General features: G+C 48.2%; 1 protein-coding gene across 5 annotated transcripts in view; it reads left to right on the top strand.

Moving 5' to 3' along the window:
- Positions 1-26,900, top strand: part of C13H10orf90 (chromosome 13 C10orf90 homolog) — a 210,913-nt gene that overhangs the window by 165,462 nt on the left and 18,551 nt on the right. For 4 of the 5 annotated variants that reach the window (XM_046027351.1, XM_046027355.1, XM_046027352.1 and 1 more), the window contains 2 exons: positions 22,663-22,953; positions 25,993-26,207. In XM_046027351.1, coding sequence (XP_045883307.1) covers positions 22,663-22,953; positions 25,993-26,207 — 506 coding nt within the window. The remainder of the gene's footprint in view (positions 1-22,662; positions 22,954-25,992; positions 26,208-26,900) is intronic. The other variant, XM_046027354.1, reaches the window with a different exon arrangement.

Genomic DNA, 26,900 nt, shown 5'->3' with positions numbered 1-26,900 from the left:
CTCCACATCCTCTCCAACACACGTTGTTTCCTGTCTTGCTAATTTTGGCCATTCTAACTGGTGTCAGGTGGTATCTCAATGTTGTTTTAATTTGAATCTCCCTGATGGCTAGTGATGATGAACATTTTTTCATGTGTCTGATAGCCATTTGTATGTCTTCGTTGGAGAAGTGTCTGTTCATATCTTCTGCCCATTTTTTGATATGATTATCTGTTTTGTGTGTGTTGAGTTTGAGAAGTTCCTTATAGATCCTGGATATCAACCTTTTGTCTGTACTGTCATTTGCAAATATCTTCTCCCATTCCGTGGGTTGCCTTTTTGTTTTGTTGACTGTTTCCTTTGCCGTGCAGAAGCTTTTGATCTTGATGAAGTCCCAAAAGTTCATTTTTGCTTTTGTTTCCTTGGCCTTTGGAGACATATCTTGAAAGAAGTTGCTGTGGCTGATATCGAAGAGGTTACTGCTTATGTTCTCCTCTAGGATTCTGATAGATTCCTGTCTCACGTTGAGGTCTTTTATCCATTTTGAGTTTATCTTTGTGTACGGTGTAAGAGAATGGTCGAGTTTCATTCTTCTACATATCGCTGTCCAGTTTTCCCAGCACCATTTATTGAAGAGACTGTCTTTTTTCCATTGAATATTTTTTCCTGTTTTGTCGAAGATTATTTCACCATAGAGTTGAGGGTCCATATCTGGGCTCTCTACTCTGTTCCACTGGTCTATGTGTCTGTTTTTATGCCAGTACCACGCTGTCTTGGTGATCACAGCTTTGTAGTAAAGCTTGAAATCGGGTAACGTGATGCATCATTAGTTTTTGGCATAGTGTTCAATGATTCATTCATTGCGTGTGACACCCAGTGTTTTAGTTCTGTTACATGTTATAGTTCTATCTTCTTTTGTTTTGTGACTCCTACAAATCTGTTGTTACTTTTACACAATCAGTGTTTACCTCATGGTTACCACTGCCTGGGCTCCCCTCTTCTTTATGCATGCCCGATCTTTGCTGCTGATATCAATTTTCATCTTCTAAAATACATATTTGAGGTGTCCCTTTTGGTGGTACATCAAAATGGAGGGACTTTTGGTGATAAACTCTCCCAATTTGTCTGGGGTTGGGGAAAGTGGGAATTCTAAAAACACCTTTATTTCATCAGATTCTTGAATGAATACTTTGTCAAAGTTATAGGCTTCTACGTTGACAATTATTTCTTCTCATCCCTTTGAAAATGTTATGCCAGCACTTTGGGCTTCCAGTTGTAGAAGGCATCTGTAGGTCTGGTTGTTGATCTCTGTATCTTTTTTTTTTTTTTAACTGTTTTTAAGATTTTCTGTTGGTTTTGGGGATTACGCTTCACCATGATGATTTTGGATGTGGATTTCTTTTTTTTTTCATGGTTGGTTGTGTTTCATGAATCCGATGGTTCTTTTATTAGTTCAGGAAGTTTCTCAGCCATTTCCTTATTTCTTCTCCTTCATTTCCTCTATTATCTCCTTTCAGTTCTGCTCAGATGAATTTTGTACTCCTTCCATCCTCTTTCCTCCTGACCTGCCTTTCAGTTTCCATTTATTTGACTCTCTATGATGCATTCATTAAACTTGTTTAGGCTAGTATTCCATTTCACTAATTCTATTCTCAGCTCTATCTAAATTCCTCTGAGTCTTAAATTTCAATTAATGCATTTGTGTGTGTGTGTGTGTGTGTGTGTGTGTGTATGACACTTTAAAATTTTTTTTTAATCACTTTGGTCAGGGGCACCTGGGTGGCTCAGTGGATTAAAGCCTCTGCCTTCGGCTTGGGTCATGATCTCAGGGTCCTGGGGTCGAGCCCCGCATCGGGCTCTCTGCTCAGCGGGGAGCCTGCTTCCCTCCTCTCTCTCTCTGCCTGCTTCTCTGCCTGGTTGTGATCTCTGTCTGTCAAATAAATAAATAAAATCTTTAAAAAAAATAAATCACTTTGGTCAGTTTAATAGTCTCTTATTCCTTACTGATAATTTTGATTAATTTTTTTATTCCTTCAAACATGTCAGTTATTTTATATTTTCTATCTGATATTTCTAATATCTGAGTCACATATGAGTCAGAATCTGATGGCTTATCTGATGGCTTTTGCTAATGGAGGTTGTTTCTTGCATATATTGTGATTTGGGGTTCGTAGATGGGTACTATGGTAACCATGGTCACCTTATCTGATGGCTTTTGCTAATGGAGGTTGTTTCTTGCATATATTGTGACTTAGGGTTCGTAGATGGGTACTATGGTAACCATGGTCACCATACATGGTTCCTCTTTGGTTATTGTGATTCTGAGCACGTGTTCTTCAGAACTTTATCTGTGGAAATTCTGCGTCCTAGATTGGGGATAAGTTTCTCCAGGGATTTTCATGCTTCTTTCAGGGGGGTTCACATTATGCTAAAATTCCAGCTTGTGGTTGTTCATACTGGGCAGGTTGTGTGAGTTTTGGCCCCAAGCCTGAGAGGGGATCAGCTTGGGATTATGACTTGGTGTTTCCTGCAGGGCTTTCCACCCCAACTTCCTACAGTCTCTGTTTCCAGGTTTTGTCTGCTAGCTTGTTTGTCCTTAAATCCAAAGCTTTAGGTGACCAGAAATCAGCAGTTGCCCTTAGGGAAGGTGGATTGGTCTCCAGTTTTCTTCTTGAGCTCTGAAGGGTTTCTGTACTTTCCTGTAAGCTGAGCCATGTATATGTATTTGTACTTACGTCCAAGGTTTTTAGTTGCTTTTTAGCATAAGGGTGTTTTGAGTATCTAGTTGCAGGAAGTAAAATATCTTACTCATTTTTTTTTTTCATTAGAATTTTCTTAAGTTGGCCATCCATTAAAAAAAAAGTGTTGGGATTTTGGGGTATGTTTAAAAATTAAATTTATAGACTAATGGTCATCATTACAACACTAATTTTTAAAGCCTGTATATTGTATGCCTCCTCATTTACACAAGGAGACTTAAGTGGTGCTTCTTTTAAGTTGGGTTTTTTTTATGACCTGATTAGGCTTTATCTAACATCATTATAGTTTTTTCGAAGCTATGAATCACAGTGACTTGTTTTCTATGTTATTAAAAAATCTCTGTAAACATATAAGTTTAATATTCAGATCATATTGGCATAAACTTTGTAACCATATTTCTCATGTTGGGCATTTTGCTTGTTTCTTAATTTTTCACCCCTATAAATGGTTCTTAATACTTACTGTGTATCTTCATGTATACGTCTTTGGCCACACTTCTGCTTGTGTTCTTTAGCCATATTCCTGGAAGGAGGATTGTTGGATAAAGTATTTGGACATTTTTAAGGCTTTTGAGACCATATTACCAGTTGCTTTACAAAATCTTGCTACAGCATGTAGCCATTGACATTGCAGAACTGGTCTCCTTATGTTCTCTTTAAAATTGAGTGTGTGGGGGCACCTGGGTGGTTCAGTGGGTTAAAGCCTCTGCCTTCGGCCCAGGTCATGGTCCCAGGGTCCTGGGATCGAGCCCCGCATCGGGCTCTCTGCTCAGTAGGGAGCCTGCTTCCCCTCCTCTCTCTCTCTGGTTGTCTCTCTGTCTACTTGTGATCTCTGTCTGTCAAATAAATAAATAAAATCTTTAAAATTGAGTGTGTGTATGTATGTATATATATATATGTACATATATATATATATATATAGATTGTATTTATTTATTTGACAGAGAGAGACACAGTGAGAGAGGAAACACAAGCAGGGGGAGTGGGAGAGGGAAACACAGGCTTCCTGCTGAGCAGGGAGCCTGATGCAGGACTCGATCCCAGGACCCTGGGGCCATGACCTGCACCGAAGGCGGACGCCCAACGACGGAGCCACCCGGGCGCCTGAGTGCATATATTTTTGTGCTTTGCTGATTTGATAGGTGAAAGAGTGTATCTTAGTCATGTTTAATTTCAAATGACGTAGGATTGTGTATTGGCCATGTGTATTTCCTGCTGTGGAACTGTCTTATATTCTACTTCCCCTTCAGCTCCTTGACCATTAGGGTTTTTCCTAGGGGTCTTTAAGGTACTAACTCTTTTATGTCACCAGGGACCATGATGATTAGCCCATACCTTTTGGGTCAGTGTGGAGTCACCCTTACGTCATTTTGAACTTCCATTTTACAGTTCTGCTACTATATTCTGAGTTCTTTGTCTTTAGGGAGTTGAAATTGTTGTAACAACACAAATAACTATGGATTTTCAGAGAACTGGCATGTGTCTGAAAGACTTGAATGCAAAAATTACTCGTTTCAAAGTTTTACTGAGAACAGAGTACAGATGAATGATTGTGCTTGGTGCCATTGGTGGTATGGTGAAGGGAAAGAGAGCTTTCTCTGTCTCAGGATGCTCACAGGTGAGAGGGAAAGAGAAGCATGAAAGATGAGTCAAAGTCAGGCCCATGGGATAATCCACACCCCATGCTGAGCCGGCAGAGTGAGGGGGGTTTGATTTCCAAAGAGAGAACTAGCAAAGTTTCAGTGGCATCAGTGGGCTGGAGAGAGACATCCCAGGGGCTGGAAAGCAGCACGCGGCAGACACAGAAGTTCAGAAGATCTAGGAGAATGACAAATGGAACATGTACTTCGATCCCTGAGGACTTGATGGGTTGCAAACAGGATATGGTAATGGAAAGAAGTCTAGGATCCCATGTGGAGGGCTATCTACAGCAGGGATTTTAGGCCTTACTCTGGGGACACTGTGAAGCTCTCCCGGGCCGCAGGGAGTCAGGTGGCAATACCTGCATCGAGCTGGTATGGAGGCCATGTTTGTGGAGCTGATATAAAAGTCTTCTTCTGAAGATGGCCTACCTACTACCTTAGGATTTTCTTATAAAAACATATCCGATCTCAACTCACAAACTGAAGGCAGGCATGTGTTTGTCCAAAGCACCAGTAAACATCATCCCAGGCTCACCTCTGTGCTTGCAAATGAGCTTTCCGCTTTCCTCCTGAGTTTTGATCAAGTCAGCACGCAGGCACTGAGTCCAGGATTAGTAGAGAAAGGATTGGAAGGAGGTTTTTAACATGATGTAATTGGATGTGAATCGTTAATTACATCATGAAAGTTAACGTACGAAAAACAGAGTCTCTCTGCAGCTGAGTTGAATTACTTAACCAAAGGAAATTAGACTACAAGTCAAAAGACTAGCAAAGACCAGAATGCTAAGTGCACTACAGTATCTTTTCACTTGGGCTCCACCTGCTAACCCCAAAATGCTCTCTGTTCTTTAATATGGTGCACCCCCAACCTGTCCCCACCTTGTTCACAACCTGCCAGCCACATGCCCTATCAGGTTGGTGGATGGTCTTGCTTTTTTGAAAGAGTGATTGAATAACCACTTCATTGGGATTTAATCCACATACGGTAACTGTCCTGCATTGTGTTGTCTCAGCTAGCAACATCTTCCAGACCGTAACTTAAAAAGTAGTGGATTTCTGCATATTGCATATTGCTAGGTATTATTCAGCGAGAATGATGGAACAGGTGCAGGGAACTAAAAAGTAAGAGGATCCAAACCAAAGTTGTTCCTTAACTCCTTTTCAGAAGAGAAACTGCCCTTTAAACTGTGAACTATTTTTCCCATAAGGAAGTGCTCATCTCCTCTAATCTCATACAGAACCTGACCATCTTGTTCTCCCCGGGAACACACCAGTATTTACTGTCTGGTCTGTGTGGCCCACAAAGCTGATCAGCTGCTTCCTTCCTGAAGATTGCCCTCATGTGGCTAGACTGGGGGTCTTGTCAGAAGTGGGAAACGTGTAATTCCACATCATGGGGAAAGCCAGAGTGATGACTTTGAGCTCTTCAGGATGTAAATGATTTCAGACAAGGTGTAGTGGAGCCCTTTGCTTCTCTGTCTCCACTATTCCTTTCAGCTGGTTCTTGTCTAGTTTTCTATCCACCCATGCTTCTGCTAAGAAAGTGTGCAGAAACTGTGAATTAGAACTGGTGAAGTGTGCCACTTGATTTGCAAAAGTTTTGGACTAGAAAGGGGCAGGAACTATTGTCCATGATGATGTGGTTATAATGAGATCTGTACATTTGAATTTAGCTAATGTCCAGTCCCCGTCAGACAGGGATGCGCTCACGCCAGTTTCTCCACTCTCCGCATCCCCCCTTTCAACCAAATGGATTTGCAGTGCCCGCCAATAGAGTTGTCCAGGTAAGGACAAGCAAGGCTTCCAATACCTTCCTGAGTGGAGTGAATGATTCAAAAAAAAAAAAAAAAAAAAAGAAAGAAAGAAAGAAAAAGTTGTAAGCATGCAGAAATGGCTCTATTCGGGAATTAGGCTTAGTCTCAAAACAATTTTCCTTTCCTTGAGGCCACTGGAATGGAAGGAACCCAGGTGCTTCTAGAATTACCTGGTTTTGTTACCATAAGAGTGCAGATGGAATTAGCTGTCCTCGGCCTGAAGTCTATCCTTTTGTCACAAATACCCCAACTTGGCCACTCTGTGGGGCCAAGAGCTATGTCTCTGTTCACAATCTATCCTTCATTCATAAGAGGAATCTGGACTCTACGAGGTACCTAAACAATACTACTGAATTATTGAGTTATCGTTCCCCCTTAAGAAACTATCAGAACTCCCCTGACGATACTTTAGGGTGCAGACCCCGTATCTCTTCATCACCTCCTCGTGTTTGGTAGGCAAGTGCGTCTTCACTGCGCCCCTCATGGACCATAAGCCCTTACTGAAGACCTGAGCCATCACCTACATGATGTGAGTCACGTGACAGAGGCTCAGCCATGGTGCGAGCTGTCCTCTAGGTGCCTTAGGTTTGCGGTAAGCAGTGCGACGTCCCTGCCCTCAGGGACCTTACCTGGCGAGTGGTCAGAGACGGAGGCAAATAGATGGCGCATCTGCATGAGAAATTCCCAGCGGAGAGAAGAGCTTTAGCAGAGCCCTGGACTCAGGTGGTGTGGCTGGGCTGACGGCTTGGCTTGTCGGCTTCTTCAGATGGGGTGGTCTTAGCAGGCGTCTCTGAGGAAGGGATGTCTCAGTCGAGATCTGCGTAATGAGAGCCTACTCTGTGGAGGCGGAGAGGATGAGCACTTTAGACAGAAGGGACAGCTGGTCAGGAGCCCCTGATCTGACACAGAATGGAGCTGGTTCATCTGAGAGACAAGACCAAGGCCAGTGAGGGGGTGCAGGGGGCCAGGGGCAGCCACGTGAGCTCGAGAAGGTGGGCAAGAGACAGATCACGTCAGGAGAGTTTGTGATTTATTTTAGGCGGGATGAAAGCTGTTGGAGAGATGGGAGCAGAGGATTGTCATGATGTAACTTACATCTTTCTCCAAGATCTCAGGTGGAAGCAGGACAGTCAGGAGTGCAGAAGTCAACCTGAGCGGGAGTTGAACAGTTTTTGGTGTTTCAGAGTTAACACAACTTGCTGCTGGACTCCTTATGGGGTGGGGGAGGGAATGGAGGGAGGAAGGAAGGAAGGAAGGAAATGCCTGGGTTTGGGAGTAACGAACTCACTGAATTACAGGGCAGAATGGCTGGCTTAGGTCCCACTTAAGTTTCTTTTCAGATATATGAGACAGCCGACCGCGGTCCAGTCCCCGTTCCTTGGGGGGACGCATCCAGTGCCAGGCCCAGACCTGATGCATCTGTGGGTTCCCAAGCCCCGGACCAGACTGTCCGTGGAGGCGTGGCCATGTTTCAAGATGCCTGCAAACAAGTGTTGGGAAAAACAAAACAAACAGAAAGGGTCCTGGATGGAAAACTAGAAATGTTCACGCCAGTAGAAGGCTGAGCAAAGGTAGCCAATTTTGGCTTATTAATACTACACTTAGGTGAGACAAGGCAGATCAGAAGTTTATTTTCAGTTGTTGCGATTTTGTGAGATTTTGAGATTGGACCCTGGCGCAGTTGGTGTTGACGTTGCAAGAGCATATCGTCTCTTTAAATGTGTTAACTTGAAAAGGATGTTTTGAAGTGTTTATGTTTTGAAGTGTAATTTTGTTCTATCCAAGGGGTATTTTTTTTCATCCTTGCCATATGTAATTACAAGTGAATAATGCAACTCATTAGGAAAACCAAATTCCCTATTTAGTAATTTACTTTACAGCAGACTTTTCTGGAATATAGCTCTTCTGAGTGTGAACCACAACACAGGACTCGTCCACGTTCATTAACTAACAAAGACCTGTCGGTGTCCTGGTCCTCAAAGTGAAGATGGGAGAAGTGTAGTGTTCAGGGGTACAGAGAGCACTCACTAAACTGTGCTCACAGAGCACATGAGCAGGATTTCAGAGGATCTCGCGTCCGAACTGATTTAAGGACAAGTAACCTCCCAGTCTTCTAACTGAGAAGGAACTGGATCTCTTGGACACTGAATTTCTCTGGTCCCTTTTTTGTTTGTGTTTTCACAATCCCAAATAGAAACAATACATATGTTTCCCTTTTCCACATTTTATTTTTAGAAAAGCGGGAGAATGAAATGCCTTCAGTTCAGCCACATGAGTCCCATTAGGTTTAATGGGAGAAAGGCGTCTTCACGAAGGAAAAGAATCATCCAGAGCATATAAATAACAGCAGGCCCGTGACCGCAGAGAGGCCTCACGACAGCACACATCAGCTGTGTCCTCAGAGGCAGGTCCTGTCCAAGTCTGACCTTACTTGGGATGAGTTAGGACTGAACCATCGGGGTCCCTTGGGAGCTCAGCTCTCAGAGGCTCCAGCCCCGGGCAGGGTAGGATCGGCCGTGCTTGTTGGGAAACCCCGTGCATTACTGATTCTCAGTGCTTTCTCCTCTTCAGTTCCAGGGCGTACTTGTGTGAGCCTAGAGTGAGTCCCTTTGTGACTAGACTTTTATGAAAAATCCCAAATATTTTTATGCAGCAGTTGACCTTGAACTCTCAGGGCCTGGGTCGGGTGGAGTCTGGGCACGGATCTCACTGCGTGTTTCTCTCCCCTTTCCCCACCTCAGTGCCGGTATTTGTATGCAGCTCGGTCTGGCTGAGTGGTCAGGGCATAAGAGAAAGGGAAAGGTATAGAAGGGTCACGTGCTGGTCACGCCCCCTTCCACCTGCTTTTCATCTGAAGATCCCCAGAGGGTCTCAGACCTTCTCCAGCCCCTGCAGGGGTGCCTGCATATCATCTTCTCTGACCCGCTCCCCAGCAGAATCGCTCCGGACATGGCATAAGGAGGGGAGATGGCACGTTCGAGGGACAGACCAAGGCCAGTGGGTCTGGAGAGCAGAGTCCATCCCCCAGAGCCTCTGCAGGCCCAAGAAGATGGCTCAGTGTGCCCCACCAAAAGCTCATTGGTTATCCTGCCATATAAAGGGACCACAAAGCATAACCCACATTGACCTTCACTGGCCTTCTAGTGAGTTTGGCACAATAGGCAGGAAATAGCAGTCTGGACATGGGGTGGGACGTAGGTCAAAGATTGAGCTGTCTTCCTGCCTCTCTCTGTGCCCTTGGGTGTATATTTTCCCCCTTGGATTTGAAATAAAGGACAAATTCCGTACATATCACTTTTAAATTTGTGCCTTAGATATGGGCCATCTTAGGGTTGGGTAACCAACAAAGGCTCCCCTTGCACTGTTTTCTGCATATTCTCCTTGAGTATGCACATTTCCCCATCTCGCCCTCGCAAAGCAGGATGGTGCTCATCCCGCTGTAGAGATGAGTGACTTAAGGCCAGATGGGCTGGGTGAACCGTGGAGTCACACAGTTAATGGGAGGCAGACCCAGGCTGGAGCAGATCACAGGTCTCGTGTGCATTCCAAATCCTTCCTGTCGGTGGTATTCCAAAGGCCTTCCATCTCCCTGAAACGATACTGCCTTGCAAACTTGGCCAGCCCGGGAGAACTTATGCCGTGCTCTGAGGGACCATGCAGCTACCTTGTTAACAGAGCTGACCTTGGTGGGATTCTCAGTAGCTCATGACCCATCTCCACTCACCAACAGATTTGCCGGAAACTGGAAACCGAGCTGAGATGCATAGGATGTTTCAATAAACACAGAGCAGGGTTTTACAAACACGCTTATGCCCCTTCTGGGACATCAGCAAATACAGAGATTGAGAGCCACATTTCAGAGTTACTGAGAAGTGACTTTCAACTCTTTGAAGGACGCAACCCTGGGAGGAGAGTTTTTTAAGTTCCCATAAATGACTGTTTTTAAAAACATTCAAGTTTAAACTAATTCTAGACTTTTAGGAATGGTGTGGATAGAATACAGAGAGTTTCCTAGCACCCCTTACCCTGCTTCCCCAACTGCTAACAAGATGTTGACAATGACCATTTAAAAAACGAATTTCTTGGGACGCCTGGGTGGCTCAGTGGTTTAAGCCGCTGCCTTCGGCTCAGGTCATGATCCCAGCGTCCTGGGATCGAGTCCCACATCGGGCTCCTTGCCCAGCAGGGAGCCTACTTCTCCCTCTGCCTCTGCTGCCACTCTGCCTGCCTGTGCACTCGCTCTCTCTCTCTCTGGCAAATAAATAAATAAAAATCTAAAAACAAACAAACAAAAAAAAACGAATTTCTTAAAGGAAGTACCAGTACACTCCAGAGGCCCCTGCTTAAAAACCCACATTTTAAAGGGTCCTGTACTTACTCTACAGCTTGACCTAAAAGACTTCTTTGAAAGCCATCAAGATGAGAAACAAAGATGGCTCAGAGTTTGTAGGAACTGGATAGAACAGTGAGAAAGGCAGTTTCCCTTCCTAAGAGAAGCTTTGGAAAGCCCGATGAGAGGTTTAAAAGCCCAATGAAAACCAATCAACCATCTTTTTTTTTTTCTTTACTCTTTTGAAATCAAGAATGAATTCAATATCCTGACCAAAAAAAGAGGGGGAGGCAGTGGTGTGGGGAAAGAAGACATGAATCCTGTGCTCATTCAGTACGATGCACGGCCAATGCTGCAGGCTTCTGTAGAACAACGCTCAGCTGCTTTAGCTGAAGACTTGAAATGGTCAGAAGGAAGTTATTTACTTTGCTGGCCAACATGAGACAGCTAGCAAGACTAAAAGTGCATGGGGTCTCTCTCCTTCCCCCAGGCTTGTATATTAGACATCAGCTCAGAAAAAGCTAGTAATTTGTAACAATTTTGCCTTTCCCACATTGCTCTGAATGATGATTTTTAATAAGACAATGATAAGTTTATTTTCACACACACACACAAATATCCCTCCCCTCTGTGGGCATCAGGAAGATGCTGACTAGCTACAAATCCTCTCTGTGGCTTTTAAAGACCAGTTAAGTGTATTTCCATTTTTCTGTACCTAAGTGATCTCCCGGGGCAAGCCCATAAAATAAGTATGTTTTGTTTCTTATGAATTACTCCCAGAGACGAGAAATAAATAACTTGGGAAATCCACATTAAATGGGAGTAATGGGAAAACAGAGCATTTTTCTGGTGTGACACCACCTGTTTATTTCATTGGGTGATGATGGTCACTCAGGAGGGAACAGGGGAAGGAAGGACGGGACGTGGAGAAGCCTGGCACCTAGGAGGTGAAGGCAGAGAAAGCCAGCCAGCGCTGGGGTCTGTCCGTGTGTTGACTGCGGTCCGCCCTGCCCGGATTCAGGCTCTTTGTGTTGCTTGATTTATTCTTCATTACTATTTTTGGGTGGCATGTGCTTCTCTTCAGAGGCCCTGGGGAGTCTCCAATTCTGATTTTCAAAAATAGTTCTTCAAAGGGCACAGCGTTCTTAGAAGAAGACGTATGCAGGACCATGTGTTTCCGCTGAGTTTGGCTTGACATGATTGAGGTTTGTGCAAAGTGTCTGAGAAAACCAGAAAAATGATGTCAGCCAGGCAAGGAAGTGCTTCTCGCAGTCCCAAGAGCACTGGGAAGTAGACCCGGAGCCTTTTCCACGGGAATCCTCTGGCCTTGGAATTCACTTCCTTTCCTGACATGGAACCCTTGGAGGTATTTATATCTTCCCCAAATGATGTTTCCAGATCTTGTCATGGAAACGAGTGTCTGACTGGGGTTGGAGGGAGGGACGGGACCGACTGGGCAAGGCAGGAAGCGGAGGTATTGTGTATCAGGCCAGCCTGTCTCCTTCCTGGCCCCAACCCCACTGAAGCAGCAGAGCAGGGATTCCTGACAGCCAGGGTCCTGGGAGTGCCAGTGGCCATTCATTGCCTGGGAGAACTGGAAAGTGTCTTGAGAAAAGGGGGATCCTGCACACAGAGCCCTTGGCCCTGTTACGGGACCTCTAACTTCATACCCCATACCTTCCGGCCGGGCTTTCGGCGTGTGCATTCATGCATTCACCACTTCGCACTGGCTCTTTAACTGCGCTTATTTCCTTCACAACTCGGCACCGGCTCCATCCCTTTCTGGCTCGAGTCCAACGACCGCAGAGTGAAGGTTAAGGAGTTGCTGCTTTCGGGACCTGATGATTCCCGTCTTCATCATAATTGTGCTAAATGAGTCCTAAGCAGGTTCAGGCAACTATTTTTAACTCCTTTTTTGTAAAGTAGGGACAGTGTGGCCGGCATATGTTTAAACTATGGTCGGAAAAGAGCAGTGCAAGCCGCCGTGGCTATCGTGCTGGTGCCGGAGGCAAGCATCACCCCGCGGGGTTCTGTTTGTCCCCTGTGGTGCCAATGCTCAGCCTGCAAGTGCGGACGCTGTTGAGGGGTGCTCTAAAATGTAGGAACATCGGGGCGCCTGGGTGGCGCCGTGAGTTAAGTGTCCAACACTTGGTTTCGGCTCAGGTCCTGGCGTCTGGCCCCACATCGGGCTCCGTGGTCAGCGGGGAGTCTGCTTGGATTCTTTCTCTCCCTCTCCTGCTGCTGCTCCCCCCACACTCCCCTTCTCTCTCTCAAACAAATAAATCTTTAATAAATGAATAAATAGAATATAGGACTGTCAAGACCTGCCCGTGTGTGGACTGCCCAGGGGCTAACACCAGAGCTCTCGAAAGGGATTAAGCCCTAATCTAGTCTGATGAGCTTTCGCCCGCTGGTGTAGCTGACGTCCCCCCGCACCCCCTTGGACTGCCTGGAAGCATTTGTGTCATTAGAGGTGCTTTGTGTTTTGCTGCCTTTGGCTTTCAGATGTTTTTTTTGTTTTTTTTTTGTTTTTTTTTCCCCTACATCACTTTGGCCACAGTCGCTAGCTGGAAGACCCTGCGGGCTCTGTCAGCCAGGTCCCACACATCGGGTCTGCGCTCTGTCTCGTTGGACTTCTCAGAACAGGTGCTCAGTTCAGTGCTGGCATCAGGACTGGCTGTTTATGGGGCGCCCGGGTGGCTCAGTCAGTTAAGCGTCTGCCTTCGGAGCAGGTCATCATCCCAGGGTCCTGGGATTCAGCCCCAAGTCGGTCTCCCTGCTCAGCGGAGAGCCTGCTTCTCCCTCTCCCTCTGCTGCTCCCTCCGCTTATGCTGTTTCTCATTATCTCTCTCTGTCAAATAAATAAGTAAAATATTTTTTAAAAACTGGCTGTTTGGGGGTGTTGACCTATGGTCTGCCCAAACACGAATCTGATGTCTGCGCATTCTACAGCAGGGCTCTTCCTCCCTCCAGGCCTGAGATCTGTCCCTCTTGCCCTGGGCTTGGTTTCTCTCCTCTGTCTGACAGGAGCAAACAAATGGGCCAGTGTTACCCACAAGGTCTGGGCGGACTGTCTCATGAGCCCACTAGAGTGGTTTCCTAGTGGGGGAAGTTCTGGGCTGAAAGGCGGGTTCATATGTGGTCCCGCTGGGTATTGCCAAGGTTCCCATTTTGCTGGTCTTTGTGTTGAAAGTCGTCATCTTTTAATAAACAAATTAAACCCGTTTGCATTTATTGATAGGACTGCTATTTGAGTCCATCTTCATCATAATTTTATAATTTGTAATTTGTTATTTTTGCTGTATTTCTTTTTCTCTAAGATATACTCTTTGCTTTTTCATTTGTAATGTTTGGGGGACACTTAAGATGCTCGTATCTTTGTTCTAGTGGTTACATTTGTACTTATGCCCATGGAAATTTCCTTGGTCGCTTCTCTGAGAATAGTTGGCGGGTCTTGGAAAATCTGGGAAACCAGGAGGCTGACCATGGTTTCATCTTTAAGATGTTCTTTCATGTTCTGGTTCTTATGGGCATATGGCTGGACTGCATGTCCCTCCACTCTGACATCACACTTTGGCTGATGAAAATCTGAGTGATTGGAGGGCTTTTGAGTAGAATCCCTGATGGGCCTGTGCCGACTGTCTGCCTCAGCAGTCATGAAGCATGTGTCAAGGTCCTGAGGACAGTGATAGGCTGAGTCTGGTCATGGAACTTGTGCTGGACGTGCCTGGGGATTGGTTCAAAGGCAGATTCTGAGTCAGTAGGTCAGAGGCAGGGTCTGAGGTTCTGTGTCTCTAGAGTTCCCAGGTGATGACATTCATTGACCACATTTTTAGTGGTAAGGTGCTGAGCCGTAAAATGTTGTCTTTGCTTTTTGTTTAACTAATCTAGTTGCTCTCAAAGTGTGGTTCCTGGAACAGCAGGCTCAATATGATGGGAACTAAAAAATGCACATCGGGACCCCAATCTGGACTTAGTGGGAAATCCTGGAACTGTGCCCCAGATTCTGGGTTTTAACAAAACTTTCATGTGATTCAGAGACATGCTACCACTAACTCAGCCACTTAAAATTCATGCTGTGACAGATGGGCCTTGTATCCTTTAGGACTTTTGCGTAGCTTTGAGTAACTAGATATCCATAAAGCTGTGGCTTGAAAATGTAAGAATTTATTTTTGTTGTAAAAGAAGTCCAGAGATGGGCAGTCTGGGGAAGACATGGCAGGCCGACAATGTCATCAGGAGTTCAGACCTCTGGTTTCCTGCTCTACTTTCCTTTAGATCTGGCCCCTTATTAAACTCCTAGGATGGTCGCTGGGACCCCAGCCCTCACACCCCCGTCCCCAGTAAATACCAGCTGGACAGTCCTTCCTGAGACCTTATAGAAGTTCTCCCAAAGGAATTCTGCAGTTAGGTCACTGGCCAGATCAGTAGCCTAGGAGACCAAAATCTTTGTTTTAGCTGGGCTCATGGCCATCTTGAACAAAATGAGGATCTTCTAAGAAAAAAGACAAAAGTTGAGATGGGGTAGGAAGCCAGCCGTGTCTGCCACAGGGGTGTGGGGACTTGAGGTGTCAGTGATGAAGAATGAAGAGCCTGGAGGAAGTCGCATTCCGTGAGCCGGGAGAGCTCGCAGACGGAGTCAGAGAGCGGCAGGTGTCCACTTCCCAGCTCGGAAGAACAGCTGCTCTGGGTGCACTTACGTTCCAGGATGGAATGTGGTTGTGGCAGTGGGAGCTGGAGCAGAGGCGATGTCACTGATTGTAGGAGTGGGAGGGGCGGTGATGGTCATTAGTTGCAGCAGTGGTCACTGGCTATAGGCGTGGTAGGCTCTAGTGGGGCTGATGTCGTTGGTTACAGGCATGGGGGTGACTTCAGTGGCTGAAGGAGCAGAAGTGATGTCACTGGCTGTGGACGTGGAGGTGACGGTCATTGGTTGTAGGAGGGGGGCTGACTTGGATGGTCCTTGGCACAAGGGCAGGAATTCTGTTGTTTTCACTGTTGTATCCCAAGTGCCCTATGACAGTGCCTGGCACACAGTCGGTGCTCGGTAAAGGGTTGTTGAAGATCAAGAGGGCAGGCATTTTCTTTGAGAGGGCAGGAGAGACCAAAAGCAAATGTTGCTTTCTCACTTTCTGGAGTACTAAAACCTCAGATGAAGGTAATGGGGTAAGACCTGGAAGCCCCTGGCCGTGTCACACACACACACACACACACACATGCACGCACGCACGCCCACATGTACCCACATACACATGCACACACTAACACACACAAGCAAACATGCACACACATGCCCAACAGGCATTTCACTCTGCAGGAACTTTGACTAAGATTCTTCTCTCTCATTCCCTTTAACACCTGGCAGATGGGCTGGATTTTTTTTTTTTAATCAATTTTTAATGTGTGGCATTACCTGCTTGGTCATTGTCAGAGCACCGAGGAAAACCAAGAGGAGGTGAGATGAAAGTCTGCCAGAATCATCAGGCAAAATGGGAAGAGTGGCCATCCACAGACACAGAGCTCTCCCAACAATAGCATGTTAAGGAACCTGGCTTTTATGTATCACTGCGTGGAAGTGGGGGACCCTGTCTTGTCATAAGTGATATCCGTAATGGAAATGAAAGAAATAAAGGGGAAAGTGGATTAGTCCACCGGAAATGTGCCCTACTTCCCAGAGAAAATCACTGGGAACATTTTTGAGTGACAGCTTGTCAATGATTTTAATTTTTTATATGCTTTCCTGTATTTCAAATTTGATCACTTATTGCCTTTGTAATTTGAAGAGAGGTTTTTTAAAGAAAGTGCACCTTAATGAGAAAATTATCTTCCCAAATGCTGGCTTTGGGGAACATTGGCATCAAGTTTTGTTTTATTTTTTGAGATTTATGTGTTCATTATTATAGAAAAAGAGAGAGCACAAGTGGGAGGGGCAGGGGGAGAGAGCATCCCATGCAGCCTCCACACAGAGGCTGGCGTAGGGCTCACCTCACACTGAAACCAAGAGTCCAATGTCCAGCCCACTGTGCCTCCCAGGCACCCCTAGCATCAGGTTTGAAGAAGAGGCTTAAAATGTGCTTTTCCTGTACTTCAGGAAGAGAAGTCACATTTTGGGATAAAAGATTATGGACAGTGCAGTAACCTGGGGCTGTCTTTCCCGAGGGTAAGATAGAATGATCCGATCTGTCCCTGGACTTGTGTCTCTCCACCGCCACTTGCAATGTGTTCACGGTAATCGCGTTACGGAAAACAGACAGGCATACGTGTGATGCGTGCGCGCCCGTGCACGTGCGTTTTAGTTCTGCCTTCCAAATACTTTTTGTATGTTCTAAGACTTGTGTTCATCAGCCTTAAGACCTCTAGGATTATGACATAGTTGGGAAAACAGCTCTATTTATCCAGTGTACTTTCTAGACGGTCTCTGGGAGAGGAGGGCTATTATTCATTTCTCTTCGCAGGAATTGCACAGACGAGCCTTCGGCGTAAGGGAGACTTGCGTGCATTGTTTCCCACGTGGTATTTTGCAACTTGACCCTAGAACAATAGCAACAGAGAGACTGCATTTTCCCCTTGCTCTCTGAACACAGAGCTCTTCGGATCCCCGCACGGGCGAATTTGTGTCCTGACACCATCTAGACATCTTAACAGCATAACCACTCTCCCCTCCCCCACTGTGTGCCGGCGTTCCAGAAAGGGAAGGCTCTTTTTGCAGATTTTTAGGGAGAAACAGGGTTCTGGTGTTTGATGCCTATACCAGAAGAGACGTGTTTACTGTCTAGGAAGGGCTGGCATGGGCAGGAAGTCTCATTTCCGGAAAGGGCTCGCTCCCCATGTGTTTCCTCTGGCCCAGCTGCCTTGGGACGCCCATTTATCTTCACCCTCTGATTCCTCGGTTGCCTGTCTGTTCCCCTGGGCTCGATCATTTCTTCCCTTTTCTCTTCCCCAGAGCGGCAGATCAAACTCAGCTCCTGCTGTGTGGCTTGGCTCTGGGGCTTGCTGCCCCCATCTTCTCTGCCTGGAGCTGTTTGTCCCATTTGCTGCCTGCCCCCCCTCCCCTCTTCGGACTCCCTTCCCAGGCACGACAGCGCCGCATAGAAACTGAGTAGAAATATGCTGAAACAATCATGGGCTGATTTAAAACAGAAGTCTGGATTGGGTGGGATGCGGGGTCCCACATGGAGCCCCATTTCCACGTGAGCTTCCATCGGTGGCCCAGAGATCAAGCCTTGACATGGAAAAAGGACAATACCTCCACCGACCTTGCTCATTGCAAAACACTCTTCTTTTCTCTCTCAGTGGTTCTTCGGTGGGCTGCCAACTGACTTTCTTTGATTTCGCCTTCTACATGATAGTTGGAGGTGGTCGGAGGTTCTCTCTCTGCTGAACAGAGCAGAGCTCTTGCTGAAGACGTTTGGTGCCACTGAGCATCCGTGATCCTGTGTCCTCTCCCTGCATCAGCCTCCGTGTCCGAAAATGAGCATGCCTTGTGCAGAGAAGGCCCTGTCTTCCCCCTCGGCGGCAGCCTCCTGGGTCCCTGTGCCAGAACTGGGGACAGGAAGCCCTGCCGGAAGCGAGGAGAATCTGCCGTTGACCCGAGGATGTCGCCGAGAGTGTCTTTCTGACTGATTGACACACAGTCCTGTCAAGCTCACTTCTTTGGTTTCCAGTGAGATGTGGGGCTTCCGGGATTTGCTGGAAGAGTTAGGTAAACTGTACAGAAAATGCAGACGTGAGAGCTTTAATAAGGTGGTGATGGGGGAGGGCAGGCGGGACTGCAGGGCAAATAGCATCACCCTCTAGGAGATCCTCGGGCTCGCCCTGTAGTTTAGAAACTCGTATTTATTTCAGTGACCCAGAAGCATCGACAGAAGCTTCAGTTACCCTAAGACCCGGTCAGTTGTAAGATGGTCCAACTTTCAAGGGGGATATCCCCAGCGGGAACACTGAAATGTGGGAGGAAATACATGTATGCCTTGGATTCCGGGAAGCCGGCTTTGTTCAGAAATGTCTCTGGCTCATTGGCTGGGTTCGGTCCATTTTAAGAAGGCAGGAAGGTGCGCAGAGGTAGCCCCAACCCTCAGGACCTTGCTAGGAGCTGAGTTCCATCTTTAATGCCAAAATACCTAGAACAAAATCTAATCTGGGGATAAATGACTCTAGAATGTATTCTGTAGGTGACTTACCTGCCTTGGGCTCTTCAGCGTCCCCCAGACAACCATCCTCTCTGGCTCATGCATGTGTTTCCCTGTTTGGTTTTGTCCCCCGCCCCGCTCTCCCTTTGCGATTCACTGACAGACTCTCACTGCTGGGCCCGTCCTTCTTAGCAGCCATTTGCCCATTTTCTAGCTTTTGTTTGAGCTGAGTTGTCACAGGCAGGACTGGGGGCCAGGGGGAGGGGGGATATAATGGCTCACTAGGGCCTCCCATAAGAACATAGAAGATTAGAGGGGTGTCTGGGTGGCTCGGTTGGTTAAGTGTCTGACTCTTGATTCCTGCTCAGGTCATGCTCTCTGGGTCCCGGGGTGAAGCCCGCATCCGACTCTGTGCTGAGTGTGGAGCCTGCTTAAGATTCTCCTCCCTCTGCCTCTCCCCTTCTCCCCCACCCCTACTTGATTCTCTCTCTCTCTCTCTCTCAAAAACAAAAACAAAAACATAAAAGCTTATGCATTGCCTTAATATTTGGAAAGAATCAGTGAAGTATCTTTTTCTGTCAGATTGGTTCATTATATTTTCCGGCCAGTGGAGGTGAAGTGTCTTGGGGAAGGGGTGCCTTGTCCTCATTATGTGCCAAGGACCTAGTGGCAGCCGCGCCTGGTCCAGGTTCATGGCTCTTGGTTGGCTGAGATGCTGTGTGTGTCCCGGAAGTCCTCACTCCCCTGCCCTGTGCTTGGGTCAGCAGAGGCCACATCTCACGCAGAGAAGTGTCCCGCTGTCACACGCGGTGAGGGCAGGAACACAAAGTCCAGAGCAGACCACTCCTCTGGCTCTCTTCCGCTGGCCAGCCCTGCCTGCTGCCCAGACTGTGGGCAGCCCTTTGTGTTCCACACTCATTTGTGGCTTACCTCTGTCTTTCCCAGAATCACGCCCCATCAGCTCTCAGGGAAGCTGTGGCCGAGCCCGCCTGCTGACTGATCTCTCTCCTCCCGGAAGCTTTTGAGTAACAGGTGCAATGACATCCTCCCCTGAAAACAACTAGCTTTGAGCTTTGCTCTTGGTATCGGAAGTCTGTTGTTTATGAATACTGTCGTAGGTGGGAAAATTATATACAAGGTACTCATTGGGCAGGATCTCTGATTGCTTTCTGTTCACCTCCCGGAGCATGGCACAGTTTTGGATAGGTGAGTATAGCTCAGTACTAGAGCTAGAGAAGACCAATACATAGGGTAATGCATTTTATTTAATTTAAGATTTTATTTCTTTAAGAGAAAGATAGAGCGCATGTGCACAAGCCGGGGGGAGGGGGGTGGAGGGAGAGAGAGAGAGAAGCAGATCCCCCTGCACAGGGAGCCAGATGTGGGGCTCGATCCCAGGACCCTGGCATCATGACCTGAGCCAAAGGCTGATGCTGCCCAGGATCCCCCGGGGTAATGCATTTGAGAAGAAGAAACATTTCAAGGAAATGTTTATTTCAAGGAAACCTGCAATGCTCTAGCTCTTCCAAATTAGGCTCAGGAAGGAGGCTTTGAGTTTGAGTCCAAGAAATAGAAATGCCCGTCAGAGGCTGCTGATTTACTCACGCTTCTCTTAAGACTTTCGAGATGGGCAGAGTCAAGACGGGCAGTGCAATGGGCCATCACTGGGATGATTGAGTTTCAAACTGGGGGCATGAATGGAGAACTCTCAGTCCAACCCACATGCAGGGCCTAATGGGGGAAACGATGGGCACATCTTTGCTTTGCGAGGACCATCTGAGGATAATTTCATGGCTGATGGTTGTACTTTTCAGAATCCACAAAAAGAGATCTGATCAGTAAGTTGTCAGGGAGTCCTTCTTGGACCGAGTATCTTTCTCTTCTGGAGCACACCAACCACGTTCTACTTTCTGGGAGTCATTTTAACTCTTCCAAGACACGAGGGGACCCATCTGACCTTCACCGAAAGCTTCCCATAAGAGTTTCTATGAAACCAGATCGACAGGCACCTGCTAGGGAGGGCAGTAGGTACATCAGTCTCCCTTAAAGAGCCCGACACCGGTGTGCGAGGAGCAGACTGGGACTGCCCTACTGTTCACTGATCTCGTTTTTGATTCTTTAAAGAGAGCTTCTTGTAAAATGAAGCAACATAGAAAGGAATAACTGTTTTGAGACTTTTTGCTTATGGCATTTCATGCTTAAACAGAATCGGCAGTTTTTGAAATAAAAGTTTAGAAAGATATTTTCTGTACAAATGAGCAAAACCCAACCTTTACCGGAGGAGACCATATGTCCTCTCCAAATGACAGGACCAAAAATAACTGCCATTTTCTTAGTACCCCCAGTGTGCTGGGACCCACTAGGTGCTTTCCTTCATTTTGTCTGTTTGTTTATAAGAACATGGAAAGCCGACTTTAGCCCCTGTGGATTCCCTTGCCCCAGATCACCGAGCCAGGGAACACACTTGAGAGGGTCCTCTCTGTCCTCTCTCCTTCCCGCTGCCCTGCACCGTATCGCCACACTCAACCTGTTCTCATTGTTGGGGACACCAGGGCTCAGGGACAGAGGGACTGGAACAGTGCAGACAGCTGAGATATTTTAAAACAGGTCCCCGTTCTGATTGATGCCAGGTGCTCATGGGCTCATTCCCTTCTTGCGCAGGACATCCGAGAAAATATTGCAAGAATCTTCTAAGTGTCCTTATTTATTCCAGCGGTCCTTAGGAGTTTTTTTCTCCCCAGTACCCAAGGAGGTTGGGGAAATAAGCTCCTGGCAGCAGGGACTCTCTCCCCCAGGTGGGGCCCTACCCCTTAGGGGGTATTAACATAGGAGATGATGCCTGGTGAAGAATCACTAACTTATTTAAAGTGAATAACCTTTAAACATTTATAGAGTATCCCCCCCCCAAAAAAACCCCAAGAGTATAAAAGAGACAAACAGTGAAAAGGAAGTCTCTCCCTCCACTCCCAGCTCCTAGTCCTGCACTGCCCTCGAGGTCCCGAGGTGTCCAGCACCTTCTGGGTCCTTCCGGGGAGGTCCTGAGTATATCAGCACTTAGCAGTGGAAGCAGACCTGATACACGGTCCTGAATTTTGCTTCATTCTCCTGATAACACATCTCCGAGAGTACTCCACATCTGCCCAAGAGCATTTGCCCTATTCTGTTCTTTTGCTGCGGAACGTGGGTGCCCTAGGATCTCGTAGTCCCCTGTTGATGGGCAGCAGGTGCCTTCTAGACTCTTGGTAGGACAGTGGGGCAACAAGCAATATGTTGTATACGTTTTCAATCCACTGCTTTATGAGAAGTCTGCACTGTGACCTCGTAACTTACCGCCTACCCCTGTACTTGCCATAGTACAGACCCTCTGTCAGTGTTTCTGCATTCATAATGATGGGTAACATTCATTAAGAGCTTTACAGTGTATCAGGTGCTGTGCTAAACACTGTACACAGATCAGTGTTGTTTCAAATTGCCTCAATTTTAATTGATAGGTTTTTCTGTGAAAATTACATGAATTATATAAATGTGTTGCTACTTATTTGAACAACTTATGAAAATAGACATAATAGTAAATAAGTAATATTTAATGTGATTACTTCAATTTTATAGATGGGGCCGGATAACTTAGAAGTTAGAGGTGGGATTTGAACCCAGGTATTCGGGCCCCACGGTGTGCTGACCACCCACTCTCTTGCCTAGTGTCGAGAAAGTCATTTGGGTTTCTAAGGGCACTGGCGAGCACAGAGTCTTTAGACTGGATGCATGAGAGTGGTGTATACAGTGGAGCTCCTCAGTGAGCTGGGGGAGGTCCTACCCAGTACGCGATCACGTGACGAATGCTGCCCAAGCCCATGAACGTTGCCCCCCACGCCCCCTGCCACGGCTCAGGCCTTCTGGAGGAGTGCTACAGCCCATGTCCCATCTCCAGACGAGCAAGGCGTGCCCAAGTCAGTACCTTTGAGATGCACTCGTCAGATGTTTTGAGCACAACTCTTATTTTATTTTTAGTAGAAGCAAAAGTATTTTCTGGAAGCAGCGAGAAGCAACAAGGAGAAGCACGTGTGACTTTGTCTGCTCCCCCAGTGGAACAGAAGCTGGTTAAAGAGTTCCTTCCCGATGGGTATAGCTCTCCAAGCAACAGCCGTCAGTCTAGCAACTTCTCTGAGCCCTCAGAGAGTCAACAGCAAAGCTTCCTGAAGTCTGGAATCCCTTTATCTGGGTTTCCTTGCCCCTTACCAGATTCATGCACGTCTCCACAGGAAGACAGTGATGTTCAGATAGAAAGAGAGATCCCCGCAGGTAAGGAGCAAGGGAGGTAGGGTGGAGGTGAGTCCTCCTTGGTATTCAGAGGGACAATGGGCTGATGTTTCCCTGAGGCCTGGTTCATACAAGCTTACCTCATAAAGCTGTCCCTTCGGGACCACGTGAGTCATGAGCAAGCAGAACCTGCGGCATTCCGTGGTGGGTGAGTCCTCCCTCCCAATCAGGGAGAAGACAGCCTGTGTGGGTCAGGGATCCTAGCTCTGCTGTGCACCAGCTCAGTATCCACCAAGGCCGAGAGGAAGGCCGCTCCCAGGCCCAACTGAGGAAGGTTTGAGATGCTGGTGTGGCTGCTCTGAGGTCCACCAGGCTGCCCGTGGCCTTCTGTGCCTGACTAGCAAGGATCATGGCTGAGAGCTGCAGGCCCCACAGGGCCCTCCAGGCAGGTCCCAGTCTGAGCCTCACACCGAGGAAGGAACCAAGAACTCCAACCCAGCCATCCCTTCTCTAAGGCCAAACCCCTGACCCCTACTAATACAGCAGTGAGCACTGATATACAAAAGACTATAGAGGTAGAATAGAAAAGAGATCCGTGGTGCCCAGTTTTCAAGGAGAAAATTTAGATTTCCTGTCACTGTAAAGATTTTACCAAACAGCTACGGATGAGGACAGAAAGAAACGCACCTGGTTATAGATCTTTGGGATACAAAGGTTAAAATGGCTGTGGTAGTTGATAAAACTAACTTTACTTGGGAGCCAAGTCAGTCCCTAGCTCTTCATCTGCTAGTACGTTAAAGAAGCATTTATTAAACACCTACTATAAACATACCTGCTGTGTCAGTGACCATGCTCCGTGCTCCCTGCCCACCAGTGCTGGAGACAGCAGGGTCATACCTGTGTCTGTGGCAAGCTGTTAGGAAGCCGCAGGTGGCCGCAGGGGTCCCAAGGAGGGGCCGGACAGAAATGTCCTCAAGGAAATGATTCTGAGCAGGGACTTGAAAGCTGACTAGGAGCTTATAAATCAGACCTGAGAGCATGGAGGACTGAGGGAAAGCCATGCACAAAGCAAAGGGTTCATGGAAAGAATACCACTGATTTGAGATCCAGGGGGGCCAAAGTCCTAGGAGGTGGAGGGGGCTTAATGAGAGTCTGAGGTCATGTGGTCAAACCCACTTAAAACCCACTCGGGGTTTGGACTGAGGGCAGGGCCAGCCCTTGAGGGGCAGAGAGCTAATTAGATTCGCTCTGAAGGAGACTCTGTCTGGGATGATCGGAGGTGGGGTGGGACAGAAGGGAGAAGGTAAGGCGGGGGGCCGAGGCCCTGCCAAGGAGCACGGACTGGAGGAGAGGCCAGAGTGGTGAGACTTTTTGGAGACAGAGGGAGCACTGACGTGAGCACGGATGGGCACTGTCATGCCTACACCGCCCTTGGGTTGCGGGCTCTGGTGGTGGAGTGCAGGAAGGAAAGGATTCGAGGCCCCGTGGCGGTCCTGTGGTTGAGGTAAAGCAGAGGAAAGTCCATGGCAGGAAAGGGGGACAGCGTGGTCCGAGGTGTGTAGTTACCTCTGGCTGCGGGGGGCTTGGGGGACGGGTATCTGGACCGGCCGCTTAGGCCAGACGCAGGAATAGGGGTGCAGCGGGGAGACCCTCTGGAAAGAACAAGAGCAAATGCCCGCGGGAAGGAAAGAATGATTCGGGAATCTCTACATCGTATGTTGTTGGTCCCGAGTGCGCGGCGATAGCGGGGAACGGAACCGCCACGGACGAGCTGCAGGACCACCGGGCTGCCTGCGGGACCACCGGGCTGCCTGGGGGACCTGAGGGTCTCAGGGGATGTGGTGGACTCGTGTCAGAGTGAGGACCGCTGGCTCGGGCCAGAGGGGATCCAGGCACGGACGGCGGGCGTTCTAGCAGGGGATTCAGGGGACCACGGAGATGCAGCCCACGGCCCTGCAGGCCTCCTAACGGCCCCCGCTCCACTCCCGACAGTCCGCACCTGGCAGGCTCCGGGGCTGCCCCCATGGGGAGATGCACGGTGATTGTGACGTGGTCCAGCCCTCAGAGGAGCCACAGGCTCGTGGTGTCAAAGCATCCTGCTAGGACCCTCCCGCGTACCCAGTGCTGTTGGGTGTGTGACGCGTGTTCTGCCGCGAGGTCCGGTCCCACGGCGGGCGGGATGGAGCCTGCGTTGGGAAGACGGGCACTTCCTGACGGTGGGGCTCAACCTGTAGGTTGGAGGACCCTGGGTCCCGGAATCAAAGGGGCTTTGTGGCAAGAGGAGGACACCTGGGTGGGGGTAAGATGCTGTTGACTTTCAGGGCTGGGGGGGGGGGGCTGTGTTGGGGGATGGTGCGGAGGGGGCAGGGAGCTCACATGGGGAGAGGGGGCCGGCCCAGACGGAAGGGACGGCGACCTGTTCCTGGCGGAGCAGCTGCTCAGTGAGGGGCCAGAGAATCCGTGTTAATCCGTCCTTCCACACGCCAGGGGCCGCCCTGCCCAGAGTGCTGTTGACTCCCTGTGATCCCTGACCTTTTCCACAAGGGAAGGTCAAAAGGGCCAGATCCAGCATCAAGAGAGAAAGTAAGAGAGAGAGATCATTCCAATTATACACATAAAGAAGGGGTGGCCACTGGCAAACGAAGGGAAGGGGTGAATAACGGAGCACCGTCCTTCCGTCTTACATCATCAATGCGGCAAACGTAAGATAAATGAACACGTGGCCCCAAACAACTGAGCGATAATAATTGTACAGGGCACACCTAATAGGAAACCCGGAGTAGAAAGTTTCTTTTCATTGTGAACAAAGGCGTTTTGAACCCCGGAAGCCGAGGGAATACCTCCGTGGTGTAAGTAGCCCGTCGCGAAGTCCGGCGGCCCACAGACATTCCTCCCCGGGACCAGGGCAGCTGGAGGGGGGGCGGTTGTCTGTTGAGGCGGGATCTTATCGACTTAACGAGGCCCATTAATAAGCCACGGGGGTTTCTATTTTCCAAATTGTCTTCTGCGTCTCATGGTACGGAGGAGCCAGGGGAAAATCTTGCCGCCCCTGTAAATGGAATTCTAAATCTTCTCTCCCAGGGGATTACAAGTGCTGTGACTTGGTTGTGAAAATAAAGGAATGCGGGAAGAGTGAGGAGCCTGAACCAGCGTCCCCCGAGCCAGCGTCCCCCAAGCCAGCACCCCCCAAGCCAGTGCCCCTGGAGCCAGAGCCCCCTGAGCCACCAGAGAGTCCCGACCTGTCTGAAGACTGTCCTGAGGGTCTACGAACACCTGCAGGCTCCTTGACCTTGCAGGTAAGGCCCTCGGTGCACCCCGGCTGCATCCCCACGGAGGGGACACCTCTCCAGGCAAGTCCACGTGGGCATCATCTCACTTACACCTCTGAGACTGGAGGCTTAACTCCCTCTGTAATGGCTGTGTGACTCTGGTCAGGTCCCCTGAACTTTCTGGGCCTCTGTTTGACAGTGTGAGTGATGGAGAAATGATGTCTGGGTTAGAATAAGGATCCCGTAGTATCCGTAGTAACAATGATCGTAGCAGGGACAGCATTTGTTGAGAAGTGATGGGTGACACTGAGCAGGTCACCTCCTAGGCATCAGAGCCTTCCGTCCTCACCGCCCCCCTATGGGCCACCGGTCCCTAGGATCCCACCTTCATGTACGGATATGAAGCTTTGGTTGGCCTCAATCACATGGCCATGAGATCAAGGATATGGAACCTTTCACTTGGTGTCTGTTCCTGGTTGTAGAAAGAATATGTGCACATTTCTTAAAGTTCAGAATTATAGAGGTATAGAAATGAGAAGAGCAGACAACCTCAAGAAAGCTCCCGCCAGCAGGATGTACCTGGATGTACCAGGATGTACGCAATCAGGCGTACCATCCAGGAAAGTCCCTGCAGGTGTGGACATGGTGCCATTGGTTGGTCCCTGCATCCCAGCGGTCCTTGGTCAGTCCCTGGTAAGAGACTCTTGATGCCCCCAAGGC

Source organism: Meles meles, chromosome 13 (assembly GCF_922984935.1).
Source record: "Meles meles chromosome 13, mMelMel3.1 paternal haplotype, whole genome shotgun sequence".
NCBI classification, from domain to species: domain Eukaryota; kingdom Metazoa; phylum Chordata; class Mammalia; order Carnivora; family Mustelidae; genus Meles; species Meles meles.
The sequence above is the reverse complement of the archived record's forward strand: the minus strand, read 5'-3'. Positions and strand labels throughout refer to the sequence as shown.